At 35.7% G+C, this 24,862-nt stretch overlaps 1 protein-coding gene across 6 annotated transcripts; it reads left to right on the plus strand.

Annotated features, from left to right (window-relative positions):
• The first annotated feature begins 1,224 nt into the window (after positions 1-1,224).
• On the plus strand, positions 1,225-24,512 carry LOC125645792 (muscle LIM protein 1-like). Of its 6 annotated transcripts, XM_056141491.1 has the most exons (7): positions 1,225-1,442; positions 20,460-20,526; positions 22,030-22,184; positions 22,802-22,976; positions 23,085-23,193; positions 23,713-23,806; positions 23,985-24,512. In XM_056141491.1, exons 3-7 carry the CDS (start codon positions 22,070-22,072, stop codon positions 24,041-24,043), a joined length of 552 nt encoding a protein of 183 aa, XP_055997466.1. In that variant the 5' UTR covers positions 1,225-1,442; positions 20,460-20,526; positions 22,030-22,069; the 3' UTR covers positions 24,044-24,512. The 6 variants fall into 6 exon arrangements, with proteins under 6 accessions (XP_055997466.1, XP_055997463.1, XP_055997464.1 ...); XM_048871622.2 differs by lacking the exons at positions 1,225-1,442; positions 20,460-20,526 and adding an exon at positions 21,269-21,364; XM_048871621.2 differs by lacking the exons at positions 1,225-1,442; positions 20,460-20,526 and adding an exon at positions 21,364-21,649.
• The last annotated feature ends 350 nt before the right edge of the window (positions 24,513-24,862 follow it).

The raw sequence follows: 24,862 nt of genomic DNA on the forward strand, positions 1-24,862 counted from the left end.
TGACATATTTTTGCTTCATGTGATAAAACCCAAACATTGTGGAGTGAGTTGAGTCTTCATATATATAGAAAAACTTCAGAAAGAGTAGGTTTTAATGTGTCCAATATTATATTAGGTGAAAATCCACTAACTTTTAATAACAAAGTTATGAATTTTATAATTTTATATGTTAAACAATACATCTTTACCTGTTTAATGCAGGATAAGGAACCAAACCTTGTTAGATTATTATGTCACTTAAAGTTAAAATACCATGTGGAAAAATATGCTGCAATTCAAAAACATAGAATGCACAGCTTTAATAAAATGTGGAAGAGATGGGAAAATATTTTTGAATAATTTCTTTTTTATTTTGACATGTTTTTGTTATGCTTCAATACTGTACAGCAAGTGACCACAGGAGAGAATGAAATGTATGTATGATTGATTGTCCGTTTGTTTATTTGTCTGTGTGATTATATTGTATGTGTAAAAAAAAAAAAACAAATAAATTATATTTTTAAAAAAATTTATAGTAAAAACAATAGATACATGTAGAGGCTTACCTCGGAGAAACTGGGCCAATATTTTAGCTCAATGTCGCCTTAGTATGTGCTATTTGGATTTAATTTTTAGGCTTTTATATCGAAGAAAGTCCACTTGAAGTTAAAAGGTTACCTGTAGATGTCCAATAAGTTGACAATTGCTGTCCATTATTTTTAATAAAGGACAGATACTGTCCGTTCTTAAAAATAATGGACAGTAATTGTCAACTTATTGGACAGAGCCATGTAAACCCGATTACTTATTAGACGTCTACAGGTAGGTTGAAAATAAGAGAAAGGCAATACATTTTTCAAAGAGAAATTCCCTACAAGTAAGAATCAACACAGATTTCGGAAAAATCATAGCTCGTGCCATGGTTACGTCAAACCTAGGAGATTAAATTAGGTAGTGATTGCTACTTTGCCAAACCCTCGTCATTTAGAAGTGAGAATCGCGGGTCTTTCGGATATAAACTTAAAAACGGAGGTCCCGTGTCGCGACAGCCGTTTGCACGATAGAGAACCCTCAATGCTACGACCCTGAACGCTAAGCGTAGGTCTACTTTGGAGTGTATTGTGAATGATAATGTAAAGGGAAATAACTATTTGTTTAAACATTGCTTTATAGTAAAGTAAAGAGTTACTGCTCTTTATACATCCGGTAGATTTTAAGTTAGTTTTTGCGTGTAGGTGCCATATTGTGAAGTGTGCATGTGTGCGGCATGTTAAATAAACAATGAAGTGTTCTACGGTGTAATTCTTCCATTGGCGACGAGCGATGAAAAATACACAGGAACAGTGGTGATACACATTTCCAGAGGAGTGGGAAAGTTCGACCCCAATGCAGAACCATCGCAGTTAAATCAGGCATGGACAAGGTGGCAAAGGAATTTTGAACTTTTCGCAACTGGAAAGGGGGTAAGTGACCCAGAGCAGCTGAAAGCATTGTTGTGACATTGTGCTGGACCAGACGTACAAGACATTTACTTCACGTTAACAGAAGTTGTCGTTATACCCCTATAAAACAGTTCCTATATAACTCCTTTCAAAAAAAGTCCAACATTTCGACTGTTCTGGCGACTGTTGGACCGGGAACTGTTAAAATCGACTGTTAAAAAAAGAAGGTTGACCGATGACGTCATATGGCGCTAACTCGAGTTATCTTTTCATGCCGAAATGGCGGATGCATATTTTGTGACAGCAACGGAAGATGAAATTCAATTGATTCTTCAAAGTAGGGACAGTAAGAACTTAAAACAATTGTTCATTTTCTAGAATCAATTGTATAAGATGAAGTTTACTTAAATTTCTATTTTATTCGTGTTAAAGCTGTTAAATGCAAGTCACATGCTTCTTGGTCTGCTGATTTGTTTACGTAATGGCGAGGTTCATTGATTTGACTGATGATGAAATACGGAATTTATTAGATGAAAAGTAGAGCAGATACACGAAAAATATAATTATCATTTAGGATATTAAGTATGTTTTCTTTTAAACTAGTGGAATCGGTGATAAATGTACACAATCACACTGTCTTGTTTAATGTCAACAAACCATGTGCACCTAGTAAAAACAACTTAAACAAGAGGCCCATGGGCCACATCGCTCACCTGAGTCACCTTGGCCCATATCTGAAGACTTTCCATATATATTTGCATGTAAAACCGTAGTCCCTATTATGGCCCCAACTACCCCTGGAGGCCACGATTTTTGTAAACTTGAATCTACACTACGTCAGAAAGCTTTCATGTAAATGTCAACTTCTTTGGCCCAATGGTTCTTGAGAAGAAGATTTTTAAAGATTTTCCCTATATTTGTATGTAAAACTTTGAACACCCCCCCCCCACTTGTGGCCCCATCCTACCCCCGGGGACCATGGTTTGAACAAACTTGAATCTGCACTATGTCAGAAAGTTTTCTTGTAAATATCAGCTTTTCTGACTCAGTGGTTATTGAGAAGAAGATTTTAACTATATATTTGTATGTAAAACTTTGATCCCCCTTGTGGCTCCATCCTACCCCCGGGGCCATGATTTGAACAAACTTGAATCTGCACTATGTCAGAAAGTTTTCATGTAAAAATCAGCTTTTCTGGCTCAGTGGTTCTTAAGAAGAAGATTTTGAAAGATTTTCCTATATATTTGTATGTAAAACTTTGATCCCCTATTGTGGCCCCATCCAACCCCCGGGGCCCATGATTTGAACAAACTTGAATCTGCATTATATCAGGAAGCTTTCATGTAAATCTCAGCTTTTCTGGCTCAGTGGTTCTTAAGAAGAAGATTTTGAAAGATTTCCCTATATATTTGTATGTAAAACTTTGATCCCCCTTGTGGCCCCATCCTACCCCCGGGGGCCATGATTTGAACAAACTTGAATCTGCAATATGTCAGGAAGCTTTCAGGTAAATTTCAGCTCTTCTGGCCCAGTGGTTCCTGAGAAGAAGATTTTTAAATGACCCCACCCTATTTTTGCATTTTTGTGATTATCTCCCCTTTGAAAGAGACATGGTCATTCATTTGAACAAACTTGAAAGCCCTTCACCTAAGGATGCTGTTGGCCAAGTTTGGTTGAAATTGGCCCAGTGGTTCTGGAGAAGAAAATAAAATTGTGAAAAGTTTACAACAACGACGACAGACAACGGACAAATTTTGATCAGAAAAGCTCACTTGAACCTTCGGTGTATAACAAAACAGTTATTAACTGGGTCCTCGAACAACAGCTGTTTTGTTTGACCCTCGAACGGATCGGTTCAACTACGGCTTCGGGCAACAGACCCGTTCTCGGGTCAAACAAAACAGCTGTTGTCCTCGAACCCAGTCAATAACTGTAGAATAGTGAACATGGTTACACAGTGCCGGTAAAAACGTTGAACAAGAATTTCGAGAACAAAGTAAATGTGCCGTATGAACGATACGTGTTCCGGAAAATTACACAAACTCACAAGGAAACTGTGGAGCAGTTTATTATAAGACTGAAAAAACAAGCAACTGTTCTGTGACTTTGCTAATGTTGACGAACAAATTCGGGATGAATTTATTGAAAAATGCCATTCTTATAGAATTTGTGCGAACCTGCTAGAGAGAGGAAAAGATTTAACGTCGCACAGTTGCAAATTATTGCGTCTACAGTAGAAATGACGGAAGCTCAAGCGAAACATGGATTCAGACACAACACCGTCAATGAACAGAAGTCATGGAGCTGGAGCTAAGCCAAAATACAAAAGTGAGACTGAAAACTGATAAACATGATAAAAAGTGTTTCCAGTGTGGAAAACAAGGACAATTTGCAAAGGATTTGTCATGTCCCGCAAGAGATCAGAACTGTACGAAATGTGGCAAAATCGGATATTTTATGAAATGTTGTATGACCAAATCGAAGTCGGGTATACGTAGTGCAGATATACGAGGGAAAGTTCAGATGCTAGATTAAATATGACATCAGTTCATATCCTTTCAATTTTTTCCCCAACTGGTTATTGTTCCTGGTACTGGTTTAAATATACAACATCTTCCCAATGGGGGGATATATATATATATATATATATATATATATATATATATATATATATTATATATATATATATATATATATATATATATATATATATATATCCAAATTGTGTTTTTAAAAAAAATCACAGTGTCCGGTATAAAATATTAAAAGAAATAGAATAAACAGTACACAAAGTTAAAAATTTAACGCAAGCGCTTTCATTTTATAATCCTCAGGCGTTACATTTTAAAAATAGTTTTGAAATGGTTTGACGTCATAAAGGCGTCCTAACATTTCACGTACATAACGACGTCATAAACGAATGAAGGGAAAAGGATTTTACGTTAAGCATATTATGACGTCATAGATAATAACAGTAAACATATTTTACAGTAAGCTATTGAGAGCCGGTTTTAAAGTCTTAATAAAGTGTCTTTCTTTTTCTCGTCGGGAAATAGTATTTTCTGTATACAGTTTATAAAACGGAAATACACTGAATTGTCCGTGGCCACACACATCTATATGTTCACTAACTTTAATTTTTCTGTATTCGGGTGCTGAAATGTGTTGTTTATGAACTCGTATACGAGTTCGCAGAGTAGTTCCAGTTTCACCGATATAATGTTTTCCACAGCCAGCACATGTTATAACATAAATTAAATTTTTGGTGGAGCACGTCATATCTGAATTTACCGTAAATTCCTTGTTGTTAAATTCGAACGAACTTCCTTCCCTTAAGTATGGGCACGTTCCGCATCGCCGATCGTCACATTTGGTAACGGTGAAAAAATTTTTGTTGGACTTTTCCTGAAAATTAGATTTACATAACAGTCTCCTAAGATTTTTCGGTTGTCTCTTGCTGTTGATAAAAGTATATTTCTTCATAATTTTCCCCATTTTTTCATCTGTTTTTAGTAGGTCGTTGAGTTGCCGAACGATAGGTGTAACATTAGAGTTCCTTGGGTTGTATGTTGTAACAAACGGTAAAATGTGTGAATTTGTTGTGGGATTGATTTTGGATTTATTGATAAGATTTTCTCTATTTTCTCTATTGAGTTCTCTGGCTTTCTTGATTCCGTCGTTTATAAGTTTGGTTGGATAATTCTGTTTTTGTAAATAACTATTTAATTCCCCTAAACGTTGTTCTCTGGTAGGTTCTTCGCTAACGATGGTACATATTCTTCTGGCGAGGTTGTAAGGTATGGCACGTTTTGTGTGTCTTGGATGCGAGGACGAAAAGTGTAAATACTGGTGAGTGTCCGTGTGTTTGTAAAAAATATCTGTAATTATTTTATCCTCCTTTTTGATAACAGAAACATCCAGGAATGGTATACAAGATGTACTGTAATCTGTACTGTAATTATCTGCATATATAACTGCATCTATCTCATCAGTTGCGATGTCTACCAGAAGCAGTACATAGGAGAAACAACAGACCCTCGCAGACAGGTCAACAACTACCGGTCCTCTATCAGAACCAATAAAGATTTGCCAGTAGCAACACATTTCAATGGCAATAACCACCGATGGGAGGACATGACAGTAGTGGTTAATGATCATAATCCAAGTTGGTCAGATACCGAAAGAAAGCAGGAGAAATTCTGGATGCACAGGTTGAAATCATTCGAACCGCATGGTATCAACAGACCTACTGACTTCACCAGGATGAATACGAGCTAAACCCTTACTAGATTTTAAGCTTCATCTAGACCTACTCGTCTGATCATGTCCCTAACAGTGGTACTATGACCATTTTTGAACACATTTTTTCTTTCTTTTCAATTCTGTTTACAATCAGACCCCCCCCCCTTTAATTACTTTGAGATTCATAACCGATTGCTTACATGTAAAACCCATTTATCAGTTTCCGTGATTCTATGTTTTTTACATGTCTACCCTAGACATGATCAGTACGGGAATGTCTGGTGTTGATTCAATTTCCTAGGCTGCTTATTTGTTTTTGTTTGGAGTTGGTCCACTTTGTTTACTTATTCAAACTTGTTATCTATATTATTTTTCTTTCAAATTTTAGTTCATTTCTTATTTTATACTTTATTTTTATAGTGTTCATTCATTTACATATTTGATTTTTATTATTAGTTTTTTTATTAATATTATTTTTTTTATTAATATTATCTTTTATAAATTATTTATTCCTAATGCGTAGTTAAAAATAGAATCTCTCTGGGTACGAGTTAGCTTTACTATTTGTCAACATAATGTGGTTAACTCGTTCCACTTGAGATTATTTAAGTCTATTTTTATCACTTCGAACATTTTGGATCAGCTCTTTGGACGAATAAGGCATGTCCTAATTCGCTCCGCTTTTAATATTGATTGGCAAGCCTAAAAACCAAAAAACATGTAGTCTGCGTTGTAAATACCTTTGTAGATTAATGCAGTTGTAGTGCTAAATGTATTTATATGTAGTTTTTGTTATTATTCTCTGTTAATATTGGCCACATTATGTAATTCTTTTCGTCTGTCCTGAAGAAGGGATGGGTGGTTCGGAAAATTTGACAATCTGGTTGTTCGTGTCGTTGGTCATTTTAATGCTTTGTATAATTTGTTTGTATTTGACCTTGTATCCATGCTGTGGATCCGACACTTTTAGGTACCGGTTGTTGTTGGAACTCGGTTGAGATTCGGCTTGGCTGAATATTTGGACTGACGCCTTCACCGAATCTCGGAGCAATCCTTCATAATTCATGTCTGGAAATTTACTCTCAGCTTCGGCCAGTTCTAGCAAATAATGTGCACTTAGGTGGCAAAGTTGTTCGCTTCAAATAAGTTATTTGACTATCAAACTCTATCACTATTTTGTATTGCTTGCCGTCTAGGTATAAAAATCCCAAAATGAAAATAGGCACTAAATTTTCCGTTCAAATGAAGACTTCCACGGCACAATATTTTATCTCCTGGAATTGAAGAGTTCCTATAGTCTACTTTATCTATTTACTGATACATTGTATCTCTACATACCTACTTGCATTTCGCTAATTTAAAAAAACAAACTATAGAAACTCTTCAATTTTGGGAGATAAAATATTTCACCATAGAAGTCTTCATTTGAACGGGAAAATTAGTGATGGTTTATTTTATGTAATTTACATACTTAGACGGTAAGTAATACAGCATTAATAGTGATACAGATTTGGTTTAATAGTCAACTAACTGATTTGAAGTGAACAGCAGTGTCACCTAAGTGCACATTAATTGCTAGAACCGGTCGAAGCTGAAAGTAAATTTCCAGACATGAATTATGAAGGACTGCTTCGAGATTCGGTGAAGGCGTCAGTCCAAATATTCAACCAAGCAGAATCTCAACCGAGATTAATATAAACACTGAAAAGACCACGACACTGTTGATTATTTAAAACTCAAATTTTCGACGCAACCCGCGTCTTTATCAAGAGACATATATTATATCAACAAATATCACACACCACGAAAAAACAAGTATCAATAATCTACATTGTTAACAAGAATGATACACTATTGTTTGAATGAGAAAAATGGTTTCGTTGTAAGGTAGCAGGGGACAGTTTCGCACTATAGGCCCGGTCAACTTTTTCAAAAAATGGAAATACCCCATATTTGAAGTGATATTACATGTGTAAAAATGTATACAATAATTTTAGGATGCATATCAAATGTAGCTGAGTGCTTAATAAAAATGTTGATATACAACATGTAGGTGTCACCATGATTCCTAGCATATAGATGGGTGCAAATACGAAACTAAGACACGTGGTCAGTTGCTGAAGAAATTCCGGTGAAAACATGCAGGTTCTAGCAAAAGGTCTGTAGCTGTGAGGGAAGGTGGATGGCCCCATATGAGAGGTAGATTTTTGAGAAGGGCAGATAGGGTTCTTGATTGTGCACAGTGTCTAAATCCCCATGTTTGGTACTGTGATGGTGGGGGGGGGGGGTGTGCGGATTAGCCCAAATGAGGGAAAATCAAAGCAAAAAGGGGGAACCTGCTCGGAGCATGTTTTGTGCACCAGTATTTATAAATTACATGTAATTTAGGGTCATAATTTATTAACTACACTAATATGAAATACAAGTATTGACATAAAAGGGAAATGTGATTTTTCATTAGTCTGTCATAATCTGACTTTGGTGTATACCCCCTATCCACATGTTTCAAAACCAAAGAAACTGTCCCCTGCCACCTAAGCGTGTTTACTGACGATGGCGAGAGTTTGTACCATCGTCGGGTCGGGATGAACATAGAATTATTTTTCAAAAGTATAGAAATCGGGCAGATTTAGAGGGGAAAACTTCCAAAACAATATGATTGTGAAATGAAATGTTCTGGGAAGTTAATGATTTGGAGTGATTAAGTTTAAAACAATATTTGGTAGTCCGTACCATTGTTGATTCGGATATGGTAAACAGTGCCGAAAACGAAAAATAATATGATTGTCTCAAGAACACGTTTAAACAACAAAATCAATCAATAGACACAAAAATCTTGCATTAAAATCAACAATCCATAAGGTGAGTGGGAAAGAAGTCTAAGGAAAAGATGCTGTATCATTTTTCAAGCTAATATATTTTTCATGGTCAAACAAATTAAAGATGCAATCTTGAAATTCTAATATCGCATCATAAAGAGCTATGCGAATCCGTACTTATGTGTATTTAGAATAATGTTTTATCATAAATGATATTCAATACATTTTTTTCTTATTATCACCCCCCCCCCCTTGTAAAAAGAATTAAAGCCGCAACGTCGATACCAAAATATGAAAGAGAGAGAGAGAACTATGTAAATTCATGATTGTAATGATTTCTAATAATGTTCTAACATGATCTGGAAGTATTGAAGGTCAAATAATAGTCGCAATTTTGGGAATCCTCATTATGGCTAAATTAAGGAATTCAAGGTCAGAGCCTTGCAACGAGGGAAACGAATTGTATTTCTATTAATCATACAATAGAAGATATCTTGTCGCGGGTGAATATTGGCGATTAGGCTGTGGAAACTGATTAAACTAATGATTTATCCTAGATTCATGCGCTTGAAATCATTCAAATTTTTCATTCCACCTGGACGGAATGATCTCAAACGATGCATCCAGGATATAGTGATCACGGCGGGTGTGACTGGTCGACAGGGGATGCTTACTCCTCCTAGGCGCCAGATCCCACCTTTGGTGTGTCCAGGGGTCCGTGTTTGCCCAGTTATCTATTTTGTCTTGCTTATAGGAGTTATGAGATTAATCACTGTTCGTTATCTTCACCTTTCATCCAGGATTATTCTGTGCTCTTTCTGCATCGGCCCATGTTGGGTTATGATCATCAACAACCAATGATCAACAGTGTCGTGGCCTTTTCAATGCTTTTATAAATTTCTTTACTGGCCTTGTATCTACTTAGATCCGACACTTTAAGAAAGTAGGGTGGGGTGTTGTTAGGTTATCGTGCTCTTATATATATATATATATGTGTGTGTGTGTGTGTGTGTGTGTGTGTGTGTGTGTGTGTGTGTGTGTGTGTGTGTGTGTGTGTGCACAATGGGCAGAGAGAAGTAGCCATAGGCAGATGATTCAGCTCCGTTAGCAAATACCCCTGATGAATTTCAAAGCATGTTGGATAAAATGCATCGATGATTGAGCGCTGGAAAATACTGCTAAATCTAATTGTGTTCACTTTAGAAATAATATAATAAAGAAAACTGATTTTGTTTTTTGTATTGGTAGAAATATGTTAGAACTACATAAATATTTGAGTGTCACATTCACAGTTGAAACTTCACTCCATAATCAAAGAAATCTTCGCGAAAGGAGCTGGATGGGCATTAGAAAAAGTTATTTCCACTATCCATAATAACAAAGATCTTGGATCCAAACTATTTTACTCATACGTTATACCTGTTCTTGATTACGTGTCCAGTGAATGAGTATCGGTGACGTAGGTTGGATACCAAGCTAGTACCGCAGATAGATAAACATCCGGTTTTAGAATAGACTGTTATCATTGGACCATCTACAGGCTAGGTATGACTAGACTTGTTTTTGCTTTGAATTATAACAGTTGTGCAAATACATGTAACCGGTGTTCAGAAATCAAGGAATTTTTTCAGCATATCTAGGTTTGAAGCAGTATTTCCTAAATCGCTCTGCTCTTGATATTAATACTCTATATCATTATACACAGATTTGGGTGAACTCAGTTCCAAAACCAAAATAATGAACCTATGTTAATTTTAGATGTCCAGAAAAACATATTTCTAAAATGTTACCAAAACCATAGGTCAATGTTTGTAAAATATGGATATAGAATTTTACTACGAAGGAAAGAAACTAGAAGCCACCAGGGTGAAGCTTTGCACTAAAGAATATGTAATTTTTGTGCCTCATAGGACGTTGAAGACGAAGTTTATTATTTTGGAAAAATACTGAACTCCGAGAAACATTCTTTATAAGTATAGACCTACACGTATGTCAATTATAGTTTTACTTAGATAGAGGTTGTATCAACTTGTTATCCAATTACCCTTACAAGGTTTCATAATGTCTATACAAAGTCATACTCATCAAGGCATTCCCCATTGTAAGTTTCAATGGGCTCTTTTCGGTGTATACATAATACATGTATAACTCATTTTACTCCACACGCGGTGCTTCCTGGACTGTTATGTACATGTACCATGCGTGCTACTTTGTGTTACTGCCATTTTAAACCGAAGTCACTATAATTAATAAATTACGACTTATTGCTCTTCTTTGGCGTGTGTATATTATTTTTCCAATTGCCTTCAATCTGGTCATATTTCTTTGTGCGCTGAATCTGAAAGGTGTTTTACATTGGGCAATTATTCGTGAAACAGAGGTTTTTCTTCCTAAAACCCTTTGAAAGCCTTCCTATTGAAACTGCTTTTACGCATAAGTTGTGCTTCTATATCCAGGAATTAAAAATAGTGTTACATGTTTGCAGTATAATTATTTTCTGAAGTGTAAAAACTGTTATGTTGATAAAAACTGGGTGACCAACGGAAACTAATAAACATGTTGCTTTTTCTGCCGTGATTTTCCCTAAACCTGTTGCAGTTCGGAAGAGGAATCTTAATAATTTAAAACGACTTGAAGAATATAGGAGAAGTTTGTGGGCGTGTATTTAGATGCTGTATTGCCCTATTAAAATACCTACTTAATTCTACTTTTCCACGGTTTAGTCGATTTTTTTTTAATTCTGTAAATTCTTCGGCCTGGGGAAAAATAAATTATTAGAGTATTGTCCCTTTTTAATAAGAAAAAATATGGATGTCGAATTTTGTTTCTAACAGGCTAGATATTTTTATAAATCCCAAAATACCTAATCATTTTCATTTATTCCTATCTGAGGTTGATCCGGACATGTCGTTGTAATTCTCCATTGATAGAGGGCGAAGCCCTCTCACGGCCCAAAGGGCCGTGAGAGCGGAGCTCTCCCTATAGGTAACATATATATACATGTTTAAAAGGAAAATATTGGAAAATAATGAAAAATTAAACCATACCTATGGAACTTGAAAAGTTTGGTACCAATGGCGTCGATTCTAATATTATATAGAGATGACAAGTTGATTTAACTACTGCCATGACTACGGCCCAATGCGCCAAGTCTATTTTCCTTTATCAAAATTGTCAATAAAAGCGTCATTACAAAGTCACGGTGTGATCTAGCACGACAAAGAACCATCACTGATACGACAGTAAGCGCTGTTCATATTTCAACAGTCGCGTCACTTCCCCTACAGCTGATGACGTCTAAATATAAGTAAAACAATCGGAAGGGGGCGTAAAGCTATATTAACAGAATCTTAGCTACAAATTCTGTTTTATTCAATTTGTTTTTCAGTAAATTATGTTAACAGACAATGTAAAAATAAATCAAACACCCGGCTCATCGGGCCCATATGCCACTTTAAACACAAAACTTAAATGCAATGCACAAAGAAAGAAAAAGAAAAAAGAAGCGCAGCGTTAAGAAATAAAGGAAAAACAAACATGAAAACACACATACATGTTGTAAGTAAATACCTGCAGTACATCAGTGTGTTTTAGGAGATAATGGGAAAAGTATAAAACCCTATGTATGTAGACGTTGATACATATACACATAATTTACATTCTTAAATTTTGAAAACAACTGACAGTCTACGCATTAATGAAGAATACAAATACTTTGCAACCTGGCGAGGATAATTTGAAATTAGCATGCATAATACATCCATATCTGACTTTAAAGGACTTGTCCCGTAATTTTAGAACTTGCATAATTTTATGAAAAATATTCTTTATACTATAGTTGAAAAGGATATTAAATACAATAAAAATTGTTGTGAGCATATTGACAGAGATATTGCGAGTTGAAATTCAAATACATCAATATGCATATTTCGATCGGAGATTTACGCGCCATATTACTGTGACGTCATATGCAACAATTGTCCCAGAATGAGAAAGCACGTAGTAAGCTGGTGGCGATTTAGGTGATAATCCTATTAATTTATCTATGAAACTGCTTTTACTGCATTATCTGTGTATTTACTCATCAATTAATGGACTATGGTGTACTGTGCGGCATACGGTTCCACCAATATTCAGAAGAAAGGGTGCCGATTTAATCATTTTAGTTCCTGAAAGGATGCAGATCGGACACAGGCACTTGTTTCTGTAAATGACTTATGACCTCTATACTAATAATAACACAAGGTACCTAGCTTCAAATGACACAGAATGGCACCCCCTGAGAATGTCGGCCTTTTGAGCTTCCAGGGAATATGCGATGCAAATGTATTTACTACCGTTGTATTGTACAATCATTCAACTTAAAAACCATGTATGACATGAGTGCATTCATTGCCACTAATCACCGAAAACTGCAACAAAACATGGGTCTACATCTCGATTTTCCGTTTTATACCACGAAGTGCTATGTACTGATACCGCGCAGAATACGTGGGCGATTTTGACTGGCTAGCACGCTCTTCTAAATTTACGTTTGGAATTCTTTAGAGTTATTTATAGAAAGATAGAGCGTCAGAGATGAATTAAAAATAACAGGCAAAAGGATGATTTTAATGGTGACCATTAACCACAATTGATCTTATTCTCTATAATTTAGTTACTAAAATTAGGGGGGAAATGCTACAAAAAATAAAGGGGACTCCATCCCCCCATATTTTTTCCACAGACACCTGATCTATAGGCCTATACAACTATAAGACCCCCCCTCCCCCTTCTGATTTTTTTTTTATTTTTTGCGGTAACATTCCTCCAAAATGTGTGGATTCCTTGTCTCTCTCATCCCAATTTCGACTGATTTAGTCGTTTCACGCTTTTCACAAGCTTTAGAGATTGGCCTTCTATTGGACTGGTATAATAAAATATACTTATTATAAACAGTATAAGGCTTACAAAAAGCATGTTCACGATTACATAAATCGAAATTAGAATGGAATCCACACATTTCGGAGAAATAATCGCCGCCCCAAAAATTCAGAAAGGGGGGAGGGGGTAGTGGTGTCCATACTTCAGATGCCTGTGAATTTTTCCATATCGGCACAGATCCGTAAAATTAGGGATGCGGGGGGGGGGGGGGGGGGGGGTTCGCCGGAGAAGTTGGAAGTTGCACATGGCTTGTTTAAATTTCCTGACAGGCAATGATAAAAATATAATAGTCATGATAAAGATCTTCAGAACCTTAATTAGTGTGTGCATGGGTGGGTGTGGGTGTTGTTATAGTGTTCATCATTGATGTCTCAATTTTTTTCCCTCAGGCTGGGAGGGAGGGGGTGTCATTCTTTGCTCCAGGGCTTCAATTTATAACTTTCAAGCTTACATGCATTAATATCTTTTCATTCACTACTACATAGTACTATCAAAAATAGTGGAGGGGGCATTCTCGCAATATATCTTCATTTGCATGCATGAAAATTACAGTTAAATTATGTTCATTGTCAATTAAAAAGGTTGGCCAGTCACCTCCGAAAAACATTGATTTGTGCCTGCAGCGTTCTTGGTACTTATGGTGGGTTTCATAAAACTTCAATGTAACAACATTTACTTGTCACATCAATACATACCACAAAGTCAATAACACATCACTAAAAAACTTTCCTTGCTCTATTTTTGCATACTTCCAAATAATCTTTTATCTGTATTTTCTTTGATTTTCCATAGATTTTCATGAAACATGCAATTGGCAGAAATATTTCTCATACTAGTTAACGAAGTTGTATTTACAATAAGTCATAATTTCATTATTATCTTCATCAGAAATGATTCCGACACGAAAATATTTTTAAATTTCCACTCGGGAAGTCTTCGCTTCTATCTTCTGACGACATGTAAATTCCCGAAACGTACGAACAGTTTGGTTTTTTTTTTTGAGTAACTGAAAATAGCGTACAGCGTCTTCAATTCAAAATTTTTATTTTGTTAACAAAGCAATATATTCAAGATTTTTTGGTAATAAACATCGTATCAATTTATTGTGATAATAAAACAATGAGACTTTATTTTTGAACACAACGAATATACAATTTTCATTCTGTACGGTATCAGTACATAGCGCTTCGTGGTATAAAAAGGAAAATCGAGCTGTAGACCCATGATTTGTTGAAGTTTTCGGAGATAATAGGCAATAAATGCAGTCATGCCATACATGGTTTTTTAGTTGAATGATTGTACAAGAGAACGGTAGTAAGTACATTTACATAGCATATTCCCTGGAAGCTCAACAGGCCGACATTCTCAGGGGGTGTCATTCTGTGTCATTTGAAGTTAGGTACCTTGTGTTGTTATTAGTATACAGAGGTCGTAAGTGTTTTACAGAAACAAGTGCCTGTGCGCTCGGAGGATGGCATGGATCATACACAAGTTTGATGCTACATACCGGGTATATTAGTCGGTTGTGTTCGGAACACTTTCAGAACTTCAGCAGACCGAGATCCTGAGAATTAGAAGGCGACTGGCTTTGCAGGGGCAAAGATTCGACTTAAAAGTGATGCATGCCAGGCCTAGATATGTACCTCTTCGTTTGTTCAAAGTCCCGGAGTTACGGGAGTTCAAAATGCCCCAACCCTCAACTCTTGAAACCACAATGGGCTGATGTGAGTGTTTCTTAATAATATGATGTTTATCTGTTTATTATATAGCGAGAATACTTAATTCCTGAAATAAAAAACAAAAACAAAACAATTACGTCATCAACAACAGATGAATTGAATGTTTGTGTTTCAAATAGTATAGGGCATCCCTCATCATCCCTGATCGTATTTTATAAATTGTAAACCTACAGCTGTACCGTTAAGACGTAGTTTATAGCTGGTGAGGATACTCCCTCGCAAGTCAGGCACGTAGAACCAGGAGGTAGGGCTGTCCCCGCTTTTTCAATCAGTATTTATTGGAATGACCCCCCCCCCCCTTTTTTTTTTTAAAATAGTGGTAGTGATTGTAAGTTTGAAGACAAGAAGTGAAGACGTGTTCCAAAGGACGGTTGCTGAATCTCCCCCACCCCAGCATCGAAAAGAAAGTGATGAAGTAATAAGAATCCACTGGTCCCCCTAATAATTAGACAAAACAATATTAGTTTGATTATTAATATTTGCTTGTCAAGTCTTTTTAGTTATAAATTAAATAAGTCATCATCTCCTTTGGCTGCCCCCCCCCCTTTCAAAATTGAAGTTTTATATTTTACAACATTGCAGTATAAGATAATAACTTGTAACATGTCTGTAAAGTTTTGAATTAGAAGTGTTGATCATAAAAGGAAAACTAAAAAGGTTATATCTGTTTCATTTGTGACAAATTTCAACAAGTATCCCTCTATCTTTTGTATACAAACTATGGCGCCGCATAATGATACCGACATGTATTTTCATTTGCAAGTCATACTACATCATTACATTACCGGTACCTACATGTAATCATATTTGTTGCTAAAATACATATTGTACTTCTGTTGATTTTAATTATTGAATCTGGATAATATTCAATAATATGAAAATTATGTCTTTTAATGCTACTTTAAGTAACATTAAAAGACTTCACATTCATATTAATTAAATACTTGTGTTTTTTAAAAAAAAGAATTGTCAATTTAGTTAAATCCAGTATTTTCAATTTTATTCCAAGGATACCGTTAAATACTTTGTCAATTACTGTGATTTCAAAATATTCTATTAACCATTCTCTTATTACCACTCCAACGCCACCCGAAGGTTTCGGTGCTTTCACGTGGATATCTCTTCTATTAAAACCAAACCATTTGTAACCTGGGATGTCAATTACATTCCCGACTTGTAAATGTGTTTCACTGATTGATATAATATCACAATTGAGTGCACTTATAATTTTATTTCTGAGTTCCCCATTTTCGTTCGTCCAACCGCAGACGTTTAAATGACCTAATTTTATAATGTCAATTGGCCCGGAAAGTTCCTATAGATGGTTCTCGCGATTCTGATCAGTGAAGTGAGATGGTCATTTTGTTGTAGACCATGCGTTGTTTTAGTGAAGTTGTTGTAGACCATGCGTTGTTTTTTTCACGATTCGTCCATTGGAGGTTAACCTTTCTGTGTGTGATTTTGAGGATCTCAAGAAAACGGATTTATACGTTGGGATATCAAGTAAATCATGTTTCTTTCGAAGTACATCAATTTTCTCCTCAACTGATGAAAACCTGATTTTAACCAGACCTGGTTTCCCTGAACCCCTGCTCTTTAATCGTGTCGCCGCAACTACATTTACAGAATCACATAGGTGTCTTACAAGATCCTCAGCTATCTCAAGGATATCCTCGTCTTGGTTTTGTATAATGTTACTGGCTATTATCGTGCGTTCTGGGTCACTGAGTGTGTTCGAGTTGTTTTTCTTTGTGCTATCAGCTGGTTCCGACTCCCAGTCAGGACGTTCTAGATTTTCAACCCTTTGTATTCTTTCTATAAGAGTATCAACAGACCGTGACAGCGAGTCAGTTTGTCCCTGGTGCCTTCCAAGTTCAAAATCTGATTTCATTGCTTTAAATTTGTCATCAATACTTGCCATAAAATCGTTACGAAATTTATCCAATTTGCTATCAATCGACGAACATATTTCTTTCTGACCCTTTTGAAGGCTGCTCACCGCGTCTGCTATTAAAGTCATTTGGTCTATTATTTTCGTCTCAAAATCTTTGTCACTCACATCCGTCATTTTGAACATTTTACTAGGGGTTTTTGGAGTTTGTCCATCAGATGACAGTCTGCGCCTATCCCCCTCCGACATTCTTCTTACATGCCCTCCAAACACACTTCCAATTAACAAGTTTGTCAAAAAACACAGATTATACTCACATTACAATGTTTTGCCCACACACACACTCAAGGGCTAAAATCCCTGCCTGTCCATCAGCTGTTTTCTTAAAACTCCTCTCTCTCTCTCTCTCTCTCTCTCTCTCTCTCTCTCTCTCTCTCATATTTTATACCTGATATACGGTATGTGCACAAAAATAATCTTGTATTTCAACGTAACGGCAATCCCGTCTTTGTTTGTTTGGCGGCCCGAATTTTATACTCTGCCAAAAGTGCAAAGGTGGGTTTCTACATGGATAGTTTAAATTCTCGACATACGTCATATTCTAATCGGTATGCATCATATATGATTGACATGCTATCAGCATAGGAAATTTAATACATGTCTTTTCTTTCTTTTTTATATATTTCTTCTTTTTTTTTAAATTTTTGCAATGAATGATAAAATTTCAGCTCGCAGATTTTGTGAAAAATACTTTTAAGATACTCGGAGATTTTGAAACTGCATGTTAATTAAGATTACACTTTTCAGAAATTAAACGCTGATGATAGTACTAGATAAATTAGTGACCAGTCTCCTTATCGGCACGAAATATTTTATATCCTTGCATGTGCAATGATGTAGTCGTTTATAAAGAAAATAGTTTTCAAGAATTAGAGAAATCAACGAAGGAGCCATATTTGGTCGATTCCTCTTAAAAATTAATTCTTAAAAAAATTCGACCAATCTCGAAGATAAATATTACTGTTGATCATTCTTCGTGTTACATGACCGTAATGTTGTGAAGAGTCGCCATCACTGTACTGAACGGTACCGCAGCATTAGTGCAACATTTATCATGATTTGTCACTGGGAAAACATCTTATTTTTATTTACTGTATTTATCCACACGTTCATGTCTAAAGGGTAAAAAATCCAGAGCACTTCAAACATGCCACACCACCTTTCTAGTACTATTTTCGCATTGATTCTGTTTCGCGGTATTAGAATTCCAAGAACGACTACAGGCACGAGCTTAAGATATTTCTCAAATTTAAATCTGATATACTAATCATTTCTGAAGTAGCTGATTTGTTCGTGTGTATACTATTCTATCTATTTGTGTTTTAGTAATGTGTTTATAAGTTGTCAATGAAACGTTTTACGAGAAATCGCAGTTTCTCTCAACAACGTTAACATTCGCAAATTTCAGGGTGCCGTGTGCATACATTGCCTTGTATGTATATCTGATTGTAAGGTATGGAGCGCGATTACAGTAAAAATGGAAAATGTGTTTATTATGAACACATCGGAAATATTTTTCACGTTCATCTAGTCCTAGTTATACCATATGTTTATTAATATATTCCTATGTAATGCTTAGATATGATTAATTGTAAATTTCTTGGTATTAATTTATACATTCATATTTTACTGCAGTTAGTTAAAGAGAACTGGTAGCCTAATTAAAATGTACCCTATAACCTCTTGTCGGTCTTGTTTGTTGTGCATCACTTTGGTATATCCATTTTTTAAATCTATTTAGTTTAGTGCCCTAAACCTATCTGATTACAAGCAGGTGAAAACTTTTTCGTCAAACTTAATGGATATTACAAATTATGATATTTTTACATCAAAAGTCATCCTGTAATTCTAGGACGTTTTTCGTAATTGTGAATAATAACACATGCTGTTAATTTGATTGATTAATGAGGTAAAATGTCATTCACCACACCTTACCTTAATTATTTTATGAGATAAGTAGGGTGCTTGTATGATATTGTACTTTCATATTCTCTCTATCCAACTTACTGAAATATGTATTCGCTCAGCAGATTAGCAAATATACAATGCACATTCCATGAGAAAGACAAAGACAATGACCAGTGATCTATCTCATAAACTCTGTAAACAATTAAAAAAAATGAGAACATGACGGACACGGTCCCCTGGACATACCAGAAGTGGGATCAGGTGCCAGGGAGGAGTAAGCATCCCCTTTCGACCGGTCACACATGTCATTAGCCCTCTATCTTGATCAGGCATACGGAGTAATCCATAGTCAAAATAAGTATGTAAAGAACCGTCTTTTAATTTCAACTCGTTTGATATTCCAATAATATAAACACACAATATAGATATTTTCTATGTCTTCAATCAGTTTCATTGATAAGTAAAGTATGTCTGTAGACCGGTCGAGTTTTGACTGAGGCTCAGAGCTCGAATCCCAAGTTGATAAGTTGTAAGGCAATACAATGAGAAGAGATAGTCAGATTTTATATATTACAATGAACTTGACTATACTCCGCCGTTTTAAATGTTAAAACCTTAGGAGTGTGCCACAGCGTTGCGTAATAACCCACAATGCATTTGCGCATGTCCATACCATGGATTTAAATGTGTCTCTACATTAAATTTAACGTCTCTTCGGAAATATTTCACTCAAATAAAGACGTGCACACAGAAAATATTACTTTATAACAGATAATGGCTTCTACTGTGTTCTAAATCGTAATTAGTGTTTATAAACTTCCAACTTGATATGTTGTATCTTGCAGAACCTTATTTAGTTGAACATTTTCATGCCCTCGGTATCAATAATCGGGAAGCGTAGTTTTTTTTTAAAAATCTGTCTTTCAGTCCTTGTGTCTGTCTGTCTGTTTGTCTCTCTTTTTACCATCGCTATAACTTTGGAACCATAAGAAATAAAAGCTAGTCCAGGATTGCCACAGTCTCACGGGGTCAAGTGCCATTAGGGGTCAAGGGGCCATAAAAGATGACATGTGTTACCTGAAATAGAATATTTGATTTCTCAGTAATAACGTGCGAGGGGCCAGCGTCCGGGATCTGAATCTTAAAAGATTATAAAATTATGTCAGAAATTCAATTTTGGGTCATGGGTCAAGATATTTGACTTCGATGGTCACTTTTGAACCATGGGTTGGTCTTATGAAAAGTTCGATTTAATTTTTATATGGGCCATGGCATCAAATGAACTTTTTTTCTCTCAGTAAAATGGCCCTTCATTTGTGTTTAAGGAACGCCATGCTTCGTTACTATTATAACCCTTTAGGTTAGAATCAATGTCTAATGTGTGTTACTTAAGTTTCTACATTAAAACCTCTGGGAAGGAATGGCTTGCTATACTTTTTAACCATTTTCTTTTGAGTTTGACGTAACCAGTACCCGTGTGCAAAACATTTTCGCAGATTTTCGGCTCAGACAGCGGATCCAAGGTAATTTCTTTCTTGTACTTTTGACTTTATAATAATCACATTTCAGTTTATATTTTTTGTTTTGTTTTGAGACAACCTGCATGGAGAGATCTTTTCTTGCGGATTCAAAGCTTTTTCATCATATAAGTACATTTAATATCTCTTATTATTGTAAAAGTGTTCCCTCTTCCCAAGTGTTTTCTCGAGGGAAGGATTTTTTGGAATTTTTTTCTAGCAAATAGTCATCCCCATGATGAAACAAATAAACTCATGACCGAGCTATGATGGACTTCGTTGGATAGTTTTAATTGTATTTTATTCAATGCTAGTGTTTATTGATGTAATCAGTACAGAAAAATGATCGATGCGACGGATAAATCGGCAGTTAATTGTATTTGGATTAATTAACTTATTAGTGACGTTAATTAACCTGTTAATGACCGTCCAGTACTATCCTCTCCCTGTTCTTTAAGTGTTTATATCAAATATGCGCCCCCGCAAGGCAAATCACTTCCTCAACAGAAGATCGCATCTCGTCTTCCTGTTTACCTATAATTAGTGGGCATCAAAGCCAGATGTTGGTAAATTAATATATCACTGCATATCTCGTTATGATCTAAAGCCGCACTCTTTATCCACTACCGTCTAATCCCTAGCACAGCGAGATATTTTTTTAAAAATACCGTAAAGATCTTTTAATGTTATAACCGAGTTAGACTGTAATTATATAAGTATATCAGAAAAACAAAAGCCTCCTCAGCATGAAGGCATGTATGAGTCATGTGTAAGCAATGCATGGCGTACCTATATTAAAGCGAACAGACGTGATAGATTTTCACTCGTAAGCCAGATCAGATTGGTGAGTAAATCAAACAGACAAACCCGAGATTATCTGTCCAAATTACTATTTATCCAGAGATGGAGTATTTCTTATATAAGATGTGTATTCCTAAATTCATTTCAAACTTACTGAATGATTAAATACAGTGTAGTATCAATATTGTTTTCTGGGGGTCTGTATGAAGTAAAATGTAACCCGTGGATAATGTTGATGCAGCAGTCGATGGTCGGACTGCCGCATTCTTATCCTCGGGTATAAACACTTGTAGGTGAACGTACTGGAGATTTGGCACGACCGTTGGCGGTATTTGTTACTGATAACACGCTTCTACTGGATCTATAGTGGGGGATCTAACATTTTTCAAAATTAAGAATAACTACTGGATTGATTTTGTTTTTAATGCAAACTGAAAACAAATTGTTGTTGCTGTTTAGTTTCGCCGTTGATGCATCTTATTAGCATTTTAGTTATTAGTTTAAAACATTGCAGTGTGATGAAGATATATATGGATTGTATAATTTTTATATATATAAAAAACTTTTACCGTTCTCTATAGTATGTATTTGCCTATGGAATTGTAATGATAAAGGAAGACAAATATTTTTAAAAATATTTTATTCTTGCTTTCCCACGTGTATACTTACAAAATGTGTGTTCTTAAATATTGTTTTCCTAATTCACAGTTTAACCTATTCCAACAAAGTATCTGATCTTACACACGAGATGCCTTTCAAACCACCAGAGAGAGCTTTCTGCCCAAAGTGTAACCAGGCAGTATATGCTGCGGAAGAAAGGATAGGTGCAGGGAAGAAATGGCACAAACAATGCTTCAAATGCGGTGTGTATAATGAAGTCATCGTAGATGGAATTCATTTCCACAGATAACGGATTACGTTATATGCATACGTCATACCCAATGAAGTTTGATTTCTAAGGATTCATTTGTGAAACATTCCGATACCTAGCATTCATAACTAGCTTTATATATTTACATTTCCAATGTTTCTGCATTTGGTTTATGTACATATTGTAATGACAGGCGTTTTCTTATGAACGCGCTGCAGTTGTAAACATTGCGCGAATAAATACAGAACTACTTCAAGTTGATTAAGATAGTATACATGTATGTAGGTCTATTCTAACCGCTGGGAATGCCAATAGAAATGAAAGTAGCCTTTAGATGTAAGTTTCATTGTTGAAAATACAGGAGGGTATGAACTGTGACGCTTCACGCCGGCGTACTATTTATATAACACGCTTCACGCCGGCGTACTATTTATAGAACACGCTTCACAAAGCATGCTGACGTGTAGCGTCCAAGATCATACCCTCGTGTATTTTTAAAAATGAAGTTTATTTCTTAAGTAATGTATGAGGACTTTCTTGTACACAGATTTGTACATGTAGCGAATAACTGTCAATACCACCTCCTACAACATGTCATTAATTCTCCAGGATTGTGCAACAAGGGCCTGGACAGTACCACAGTGGCAGAACACGAGGGTCTTGTTTACTGCAAAGGCTGTCACGGGAAGAAGTTTGGTCCTAAGGGATACGGATTTGGAGGTGGCGCAGGCGCACTCAGCATGGAAACCGGAAGTCAGTTCGGCAATAAAGAAAGCGAGATGTCGTATGTAATAACGTTAATAGTCCATTGGTGTGAATCGCAGTACACCTTTTATCATTATGTTTTCACTAAAGTTGATCATGCATGTTGCAATTCATGTTTTAAATCTAGCAATCGTCCCACTGAGGCTGTAATTGGTGAGAAATCTGGCCCAGGACCGCATTGTCCACGCTGTTTACGTACCGTGTACGACGCTGAGCGTGCCATAGGCCTTAACGACGTAAGATATTTGTGATTGTGTGTGTGATTATGGAGCAGTCGGTGGAGGATCACAGTTGCAGTTCCTACCCATGTCCCTATAATGTAACAACAGAAAATGACGTTTTCCTAACGCGGGGTCCTCATGGCCGAATTCCTTTGTACAATCAATCAAAATTCAGTGCATTAATAAGAAATCTTTGTTCTTTATGATACATTACATAGAAAGTTTAATTGAACAGAACACCCAATACATAAAAGAAAATTAAGAATGTGCACTGTGTTTAGCATCACAAGAATGTGTGATCTTACATCTGTCTCCATTACTTTGGTGAGCTTATAAAGATGTGCCATTTACTGTCTGTAGTATGTTTCCAGATACAACCCCATCAAAATTTCTTAAAAGTTAAAAGTACAAAAACAACAATGTTTATATGTTTACACTCTTTGCGGTTTTCTTAAATTTAGTTCGCATAAGAAGATAGTATTCCCAGGTAATGTCTGCTCATTTTGAGGTGAAATCAAATTCTGTTTTTTGTAGGCTTGGCATAAGTCGTGCTGTAACTGCCGGGAATGCAGGAAGCCCTTGGATGCAAGCACATTGAGTAGACATGAAACTGAAATTTATTGTAAAGGTAAAGTCTTGGCTATTATTTACTGTAAAAGTGGTCTGTGTATCCATATCCAAATTTTCACATTTGAATTTTCTTTGTTAACACCATTATGATACATCAGTTTACAACTAGAGGGATTTCTATGAATGGAACTTTTTTTTAGAGAAATGTATTGTATCAGTGTTTAATGCAATTTCAGGTTGTTACGCAAAGAATTTCGGACCCCACGGTTACGGAGTAGGATCATTGGCAAAATAAAAGAAGTATTCCCGAACACGTCCAAATTCTACCTGTACCCGGATCAATATTTGTGTTTGATGTAGTTTCCCGTTAAGTTAGTGGTTAATAGCAACCAAGTTATCCAGTGTCTTTTTTAAATCTGAGCCAATTTTTATTATTTAAAAGATTTACCCGTGAGTTTTAGAATACCGGAAGCTATAAAATCCATGTAGAAATAGAGTCAATTAATTCCGTGTCTTGCTTGTATACATACGTGTATTAACATATACGTATATCGGGAAAAGTCCTCAAATCGTCCCTGAGAACTTTCAGTCTTTGTTAGAATACTAAAGCCTGTGATGGATCATGTAGATATGGTGCGTTTAGAATAGGAATGTGATAAATATTTAATCTACAGAAAGTTTCAGAAAGCGATATTTTGTACGTCATTTAAATTTAATATAACTGTACATTTGTGTATTTGAGTGAATAAACATGTATAATTGTATGTCTTTTATTCTTTTTTAAGAAATGTTTTAAAGGAAATGGTTGGAGAAGATTAGTACAGGTGCATAATTCATGGATTATCTTCATAAGCATTTCATGAAGCATAACGTTTGCTTAGTATCATATCGAAATCAGATGGCAGTCATGAATAACTTCAAAAGAAAGACAACTCTTCTAAAGAAAATTTATTTCTATTTGTATCTATTTTTCCATGAAATATATATCTTATAACATCTATTTCCTGTACGTAGGATGGGGGGGGGGCGTATTAATCTTATAATAAGCAACAACAAAAAAGATAATTAAACAGATACATATTTTACAAAATTACAAAATGTTCGCTTAATTTGA

The sequence above is a fragment of the Ostrea edulis genome, chromosome 6 (genome assembly GCF_947568905.1).
Source record: "Ostrea edulis chromosome 6, xbOstEdul1.1, whole genome shotgun sequence".
NCBI classification, from domain to species: Eukaryota; Metazoa; Mollusca; class Bivalvia; order Ostreida; family Ostreidae; genus Ostrea; species Ostrea edulis.